This window comes from Malaclemys terrapin, chromosome 5 (genome assembly GCF_027887155.1).
Source record: "Malaclemys terrapin pileata isolate rMalTer1 chromosome 5, rMalTer1.hap1, whole genome shotgun sequence".
In the NCBI taxonomy this organism is placed as follows: domain Eukaryota; kingdom Metazoa; phylum Chordata; order Testudines; family Emydidae; genus Malaclemys; species Malaclemys terrapin.
This window is the reverse complement of record NC_071509.1, coordinates 51,945,074-51,953,980: the sequence shown is the minus strand read 5'-3', so window position 1 is coordinate 51,953,980 and position 8,907 is coordinate 51,945,074. Positions and strand designations below refer to the sequence as shown.

General features: G+C 39.3%; 1 protein-coding gene across 9 annotated transcripts in view; it reads right to left on the bottom strand.

Moving 5' to 3' along the window:
• Positions 1-266: 266 nt before the first annotated feature.
• Positions 267-8,907, bottom strand: part of FIP1L1 (factor interacting with PAPOLA and CPSF1) — a 74,060-nt gene continuing 65,419 nt past the window's right edge. For all 9 annotated transcript variants that reach the window (XM_054029110.1, XM_054029109.1, XM_054029108.1 and 6 more), the window contains 2 exons: positions 3,046-3,183; positions 267-585 (listed from right to left, as the gene is read on the bottom strand). In XM_054029110.1, coding sequence (XP_053885085.1) covers positions 438-585; positions 3,046-3,183 — 286 coding nt within the window. In that variant the 3' untranslated portion in view covers positions 267-437. The remainder of the gene's footprint in view (positions 586-3,045; positions 3,184-8,907) is intronic.

Genomic DNA, 8,907 nt, shown 5'->3' with positions numbered 1-8,907 from the left:
GAGTTCATTATATAAACTTCAGAGATCCATGAGCACGGTTACAGATGTATTGGTAGGTATTAGTATGCAGTAACATGAATGCAAACCAACCTCAACCCAGGAGAAGAATAAACTTCCACAGCTCTTACTGGCTTAGGCAACAAGAGACTGAGTTCAGTATTTTGGGGGTAGGGTACTGCAACAGCACCACCCTCTAAACCTCAGAAGCCACCGCTGCACTTTTTTTTATAGTATCTTAAAAATAAGACAAAGTCAATCCATGAATCTTAACTTAACATGAAAAATTCACTCTTTTATTTTCAAAAAACAAATTAACCTTATATTTTGTACTAACAGAACAAGATTAAGAGCAAATTTCTTTAATACCCAGAAAAATAAGATTTATAGTAATCTATTTCTGGCACTAATATATGCAAGTAAGCAAATATCACACATGCCTATTCCACTGGAGCAGCTTCAGTGTTTTCCTGTTCAGGGGCAGGTTCACCACTAGCTTCTTTTCCTTCTTTGCTTCTTTTGGATTTTTTGTGTTTATGCCTCCTGTGGCTGTCCCCTTCTTCACTGTCATGACGACGCCTGCTGTTACTAAGACAAAGAGAGGAAAATGCTCAGACAGATGCATACTCTGCTATTAAATAGGCCCTCAAACATAACGTATGAGAAATCTGCCTCTTGCTTCCTTATAAGAAAACTGACACCTGCAGTTTTAATGTCATGTGCAGTACTAGAAAATGTGGACAAAGACGAATAGGAAGTGATCATCAGAACATAAATGTGCATCACAATCAAGCTTCATTTTTAATAAAAAATATGCATCCACGCTATTTTTTTAAAAAAAAACAGGAATGACAAATCATAGGGTCATAGACTTTGTCAGAAGGGACCATTATGATCATCTAGTCTGACCTCCTGCACAACACAGGCCACAGAATCTCACCCACCCACTCCTGTAATAAACCTCTAACCTATGTGTGAGCTACTGAAGTCCTCAAATCGTGGTTTAAAGACTTCAAGGTGCAGAGAATCCTCCAGCAAATGACCCATGCCCCACACTGCAGAGGAAGGCAAAAAACACCTCAGGCCTCTGCCAATCTGCCCTGGAGGAAAATTCGTTCCTGACCCCAAATATGGCGATCAGCTAAACGCTGCGCATGTGGGCAAGACTCACCAGCCAGAAACCCAGAAAAGAATTCTCTGTAGTGACTCAGATCCCACTCCATCTAACTTCTCATCACAGGCCATTGGGCATATTTACTGCTAATAGTCAAAGTTCAATTAATTGCCAAAATTAGGCTATCCCATCATACCTTCCCCTCAATAAACTTATCAAGCTTAGTCTTGAAGCCAGATATGTCTTTTGCCCCCACTGTTCCCTTGGAAGGCTGTTTCAGAACTTCACTCCTCTGATGGTTAGAAACCTTCATCTAATTTCAAGTCTAAACTTCCTGATGGCCAGTTTATATCCATTTCTTCGTGTATCCACAATAGTACTGAGCTTAAATAATTCCTCTCCCTCCCTGATATTTATTCCTCTGATATATTTATAGAGAGCAATCATATCTCCCCTCAGCCTTCTTTTGGTTAGGATAAACAAGCCAAGCTCTTTTCATAAGACAGGTCTCCTTTCGTAAGACAGGTTTTCCATTCCTCGAATCATCCTAGCAGCCCTTCTCTATACCTGTTCCAGTTTGAATTCATCTTTCTAAACATGGGAGACCAGAACTGCACATAGTATTCCAGATGAGGTCTCACCAGTGCCTGTATATATGCTACTAACACCTCCTTATCTCTACTGGAAATACCTCGCCTGATGCATCCCAAGACCACATTAGATTTTTTCACGGCCATATCACATTGGCAGCTCATAGTCATCCTGTGATCAACCAATACTCCGAGGTCCTTCTCCTCCTCTGTTACTTCCAACTGATGCATCCCCATCTTATAACAAAAATTCTTGTTATTAATCCTTAAATGCATGACCTTGCACTTTTCACTATTAAATTTCATCCTATTACTATTACTCCAGTTTACAAGGTCATCCAGATCTTCCTGTATGATATCCTGGTCCTTCTATGTATTGGTAATAGCTCTCAGCTTTGTGACATCTGCAAACTTTATTAGCACACTCCCACTTTTTGTGCCAAGGTCAGTAATAAAAAGATTAAATAAGATTGGTCCCAAAACTGATCCCTGAGGAACTCCACTAGTAACCTCCCTCCAGCCTGACAGTTCACCTTTCAGTATGACCCTTTAACCAGTTCCTTATCCACCTTTCAATTTTCATATCAATCCCCATCTTTTCCAATGTAACTAATAATTCCCCATTCCTGGTTTAAAAAAAAAAAAGTGTGGAACTGTATCAAATGCCTAACTGAAATCGAGGTAAATTAGATCCACTGCGTTTCCTTTATCTAAAAAATCTGTTACCTTCTCAAAGGAGGAGATCAGGTTGGTTTGGCATGATCTACCTTTTGTAAAACCATGTTGTATTTTGTCCCAATTACCATTGACTTCAATGTCCTTAACTACTTTCTCCTTCAAAATTTTTTCCAAGACCTTGCATACTACAGATGTCAAACTAACAGGCCTGTAGTTACCCGGATCACTTTCCACCCCCACCCCCCTTCTTAAAAATAGAAACTATGTTAGCAATTCTCCAGTCACACGGTACAACCCCTGAGTTTACAGATTCATTAAAAAATCCTCTCCCCTTTCTCTCATATTCTAACTACAAGGCTTTTTTCTTACAGCTTAAGAAAGTCCCTACTGTGATTCTTGTAATGTTTTTGTTCCCACCCTCACTCATTCTCCTTATATGAAGTATACCAGTAAGGTCCAGACAAGGGATTTTACACACTGCCCCAGCTGAAGCTGGTAGAGACATTACACAGTAACCTTGGATCAACATCTCTTGTCAGCTACACATCTTTTACATAGCAGATTTGCTGCAGGCAGCATATCGGGATCTTTGCAACCTTTTCATGATACTCCAACTGTCATTTTTCTACAGATCAAGTCTTTTTCATATACTATTAAAGATCAAACCTTCGAGATGATTTGTGTCTGGTCTCTTCTTTTTCTCTATGTCTCCTTTCTCTGTGTCGTTCCTCTTTCTCTCTGCTTGTTCTGTGACGCTCATAGCCTCTTTCTGCATATTCTCTATACCTATATCGTTCTTCATCACTGATGAGAAGAAAAGAAAAATCTTTCACATGCCAGTGAAATGTTAAAGCAGCCTGGGGGAAAAAACCCACACATTCTAACGTTTACACAACAAATAGCAAACCAGACTTAACGTATTGGTCAGGATTCATAAATACCATCTACAACGTATGTTAAAAAGATGTTAAAGTTGTTTAACCTAAGGGGTAGAATATAAGGACGGTTGTAGCTTTAGATTTGAAGTCTTGGTATTTTGACATAAGGGTGTACTGGGGTGGAGGAAAAGGAGAAGTTAGCAGCATCTTATTAAATCTATGCACAGTTTATTATGCAATAACAAACTTTGTATGAAAATCAAAGATAGTGAACGTTTATTATACTTAATCCTCGTCTGGATGGCATGTTATAGTTATGCAGTTTTGAGCTCACACTTTATAAATTAAGTTTTTGAAAGAACATAGTGGCTATTTCTTATCAGCACTTCTGAGGTGTTAAAAAGCATTTGAGCATGTTCAGTGAAAGCTTCAGTAAGTCTTAATGATGACATGCAGTAACAGCCATGAAGGAAGAAACTAGATATATATAGGAGGCCTCAATGCACTGTAAGAGATTTTGTAAAATATTGTAGCTTTGGTAAGGCTTCATAACATCTTAGTTAAAGCGGGTACTGCAACATGTTCCTGTCCTACTAAAACACACACACAGAAAGTCAGTGAAGTGTTCCATGAAATAAGAAGTTGATAGTGATACCTATTTGAGTTTAGTCCAACAGAAAACACAATAGATTTTAACAAACATTATCTTCTTATGCACCCGCTGCCAATAATCCAATCTGCCTTCTCCTTGCTTTGAGAACTCCTTATGAAAAAGCTCTATGTAAGAGCTGGGTATTATTTATTACTTGGTTAAAAAACAGATGCAATGTCATAGGTGCAATTTGACACCTGTGTTGTTCAATAAAGATAAATTGATTGAATAGCAACATGTCATATGAATTCTTAGTTTCCAGAGCTCAGCAAATAAAGGGGAGATCTTTGCAAATTAAGTTCCTGAAAGAAAACAAAAAGTTTGATCACATCAGTCTGTAGAGTCAGAAACTAGCTAAAAGGAATTAGAATTTATAAGCCATTAAGTTAAAGCAAAAACTAAAGCTCCACATTTTCAGTCTAAGCAAACATTTACTAGCAAAATATTACTGTCTTTTCCTTCATGGTACTGGGGACCCTATGTGCAGAAGAATCCATGTGGCTCCACTAATGAGGAAGGATTTGCAGAGGCTGTGCAGGGAATGTGCCTTCTACACAGATTAGAACCCAGCTTCACAGAGATTCCCCACATCTCAATGAAGTGAGAATTTGGATGAGAGAAGACTGATTTGCCAGAATATGGCTCCAGTGGCCATTTCCCTAATAGGACGACTGCATCTCTGATTACTCCAGGCCTGGGCATGGACTTATGGGGGGGGGGGGAGGGGAGGAAAAGGGGAAGGAAATCAACACCTGAACGAGTACTGCCAAGTCTCACCACGGATCTCTATATATTGCTTTACATGATTTTATTGCTGTAGAGCAGTAAAATTAGGGACTGTTATTGGCAGTTAAATCTTGAGTAAAAATTTGAAGTATTTCCTTGGAAGTTACAGAATACTAATTCCCAAAATATTACACAGCACTTTAACAAATGGACAAATGATAAAGGAAGCCAAGGAATGTCATCTGTTTCTCCACAATATGTTAAAATATTTCCTCTGTCAAAATATGGGACAACAATAGCTACCATTGGTTAACTCATAATAATGATTCATTGCTAAGTAATACAATTGAGTTGACTAACAATGCTCTTCCAAATGTTTTGCATTATAAAAACTTAACTGTAGTTACAACCAAAGATGAGGGAGTATACAAATTGATAAAGCATGATCTGATGTTGTGGGAGACACTACTTCAAATCTAAAAGAAATATACATGTATTCAAAAGCATATGCACATTCACACTATGGCTCAAAGTAAAACCTACAATTACAACATACCTATATAAAAAACAAGAAATAGATAGGGAACTAATTAAGGCTTAAATCAGACGGTTCCATGACCAGTTTGAGGAGTATGGGGTAATACTTAATAAGCTACATGAAACACACAAGGTGCTTATTGTGTTGAATCCACAACACTCCCTCACTCCTCTTAGGTGCCCAACACCAGAATAAGGTGAAGTAGTTTCGCTAGAAAAAGAAACTTTGCTGACTCCCAATTGTAGTATACAACAGAATCCCAACAGTATAACAGATTTGAAATTTATGAGTTTACCCCTCAATTTCTCCTCTACTGTGAGATGCTGTGAAGGGAAAAAGTGCATAATCAAACTTCCATTCCACTACATATTTCCTCACATCACAGCCATTTTGATGAAGGGAAAAAAAAATGTTGATCAATCAAACTCTCCCGCATCAAACGTCATATGAATTTAAGCCAAAAATTCTGCAAATATCAACCCCCAGTTTCCAAAACATGTCATACTGAGAGAGGGCAGCACAGGTTAAAAATACTATACAGGAGACAGCGCTGAATAAACTCAGAGAGGACATTAGGCCCTTGTGGAGTGGAGCTGCAGTGGGGCACACATCCGTGTGGTACAGCACTTCAGACATTTCCCAACCTATGCAGTGTATACAACATTAGAAATGCTAATTATTTAACATTATTAACTAATTAGCAATTATTTCTTAAGAATTAAGAAAGACTTGGTGGATAGTTCACATTACTTTTCTAGTTCAGGATTCCAATCCTGATTTGGCCTAAAGTGGAAGCGTGTCTTAATTCTGAATAAATTTAGCCCATGTCACAAAAACTAAACATGACTAGTCAGTCTAGTTATGAGAGGCTCAGGTCTGGAATAAAAAGGTTGTTTCAGGTCAGAATTGAGAAGCACTAACAGATCTTATGGAAAGCTTACATAACATCTGTCTAGCTCTAGATACTGCTTCAGTCCTTCACTTAAATGATAAATTTTAAAGTATATATCCCTTCTATCAAAAAGAGTAAAATGTTTTAAATGTCTTATAATAAAAAAAATTGAAATTGATAACATATTGTAGGTTGAGAAAAAGGAAGTTTATGTGAGCAATCCTATGCATAGGTGGGGTTTTACGAATATACTTGTTGAATATAAATTAAACTTCTGTGTGCTTCAAATATTATTAATTATAAACTGAAATTTCACCCCATGTCTAAAAATCACAAAAATGTCATATTGGCATTAAAATGGGTAAGCCAGGTCTGAAAAGAGAGAGAAATTAAGTATCAAATTTTAAATAATTGGACAACAATTCCCTGAACGAAGACACCCTTGAAATAAGAATGTTCAGCACAGTTCAAGGAGCTTAACATTTTTGCCACTTTGTAGCAAAAAAACAAATCCAGAGAGAAAATAATTTAGTGGATTTCCCCCTACCTGAGATTTAGTTCCCAAGATCAAAAAATTGCTGATTAATGTCTAATGTAAAAAGTTAACTTTGGAATATGGAATGTTACCTCTGATGAGTTTAACATAGGTAGTCAAATGCCTGCTATGCTTTCAAGCTTAAAAAATGAAGACCAAAACCTTTTTCATCACATCTTTTTCATATTCTGTATTTGCCACAGAGAGCTATAGAAAATTATTTTAAAATATTCTACAGAGATTTCAAAGTTGACACTATTTTTTTATCCCTCTTATTTAACAGTTTGAGATCTTACCACCAAATGCATATGACAAAGGATTCAGCAAGAACTATGAAAAATCGAAACATGACCAAAACCAGCTTTTCTACATGCAAAACAAAAATCACATTTTGAATGGTCCAGCATGTTGGGACCTTCCAGGTGGAATAAGACCTGTGTGCCCCACTGGCAAACTAGGAATTCCCTGGTCACTTTACACCTGATTTCCATCTGTAGTCATTAGGCACTTCCTATGTGCTTGTAAGACCACATCCCTGAGGGAGAGGATGAGAGGGTTAGCTACTTTGTGCAGTAACTGAGGTTTCTTGAGATGTGACCCTATGGATGCTCCACTTTAGGGGTGCTGGCATCCCCTGCACCCCTGTGCCTGGGATTGGATTTCTTTGGTAGCAGTGTCCGTTGGTCCGCATTTGCGCTCCTCCCTGTCACATGCCGTGAGCAGCGTCTACATAGCATGGTGCAACCCAACCACCCTGTTTCTTCACCACTGTCGAGTCCATGTTTGAACTTCTAAGCAGAGGGGAGGAGGGCAGGTAATGGAGCACTCACAGGGACAAACATCTCGAAGAAACTCAGTTACTGCACAAGCTGAGTAACCCTGTCTTCTTCTTTGAGTGGTGTCCCTATGGGTGCTTCACTTTAGCAGTGTTGGAAGGTTGAGGCTTCGGAGCAGTATTGAAGAGTGAGGCTAGGATGATGTGTCCAAGTAACGTATCAGATGTTGAGTCATGGGTAATCACATAATGTTGTATGAATATGTCTGAGGAAGACCAGGTGGTAGCCCCACAAATGTCCGTTATTCAGGAAGGCTACTGAGGTGGACAGCGATCGGGTAGAATATGTATGAGTTCCCGCTGAGGTTTGTAGATGATCTTGTTGATTGCAATGGTGAATGCATTGAGATATCCATTTTGAAAATCTTTGCTTTGATACTGCAGATCCTTTTGACCTTTCAGCTGTAGAAAGGAATAAGCGCAGTGATTGTGTGAATGATTTAGGTCATTTGAGGTAGAAGGCTACTGCTCACTTACTTCCAGAGTGTGTAGCATTGCCTCATGTTTGTTTTTATATAGCTTGGGGAAGAATGATGGAAGGTGGCGCGATTGGTTCAAGTGAAAGGAAGATAAGACTTTGGGTAAGAATTTCAGGTTGGGTTGTAATGTGACGGTATTCTTGTAGAAGATTGTATACAGGGTGAGCACCATAAGGGCACCTGTTTCACCCACTTATTGAGCAGATGTGATTGCTATGAGAAAGGCATTTGCATGGGCAGGTGGATATAGGAACAGGAGGCCATCAATTCAAATGGGGAGTTGGTGAAGCAGCGTAGGACTAAGCTAAGGTCCAAGACGGGGTTGGATCTCGAACCTCAGGATATTTTGGAGGCCCTTAGAAATTGTTTGGTCATAGGATGGGTAAAAACACAATGGTCTTCTACTATGCAGTGGAAGGTGGTGATGGCAGCCAGGTGTATGCAAATAGAATTCAAATAGAGTCCTGATTTTTTGAGTTTGAGTATGTAGTCCAGAAAGAGTGGCAGGGGAGCATGAAACGCTGGAGTATGCTTAGTGTCACACTAGGGCTGGAATCTTTTCCATTTTTGTAGGCAAGTCTAGCGAGTGGTTGCACATCTACTATTTTAAAGGATTTCTTGTATTTCTTGTATGTCCATAAAGCAGGTCATCTCAGGAGCTGAAACCATGAAGGAATCAGGCCTTCAGATGAATTTCCAGGTTGGGGTGGAGAATTGTGCCTGCATGCTGAGAGAGGAGGTGTGGCTCCGGGTGAAGGGTTATAGGAGGACAGACCACCATGCACAGGAGATAAGGGTACCATATTTGCAGGGGCCAGTTCGGAGCTATCAGAATGACTCTGCCCTGTTCTACTTGTATCTTGTGCAATACTCTGAAAAGAAGGGGGAAAGGAGTATGGAAAAGGTGTGTTCCATGTAATAAGGCACGTGTCTCTGAGGGATTGGTGGCCAAGGCCCGTGCTCATGCAGAAATGTGAGCATTTGGCATTGACG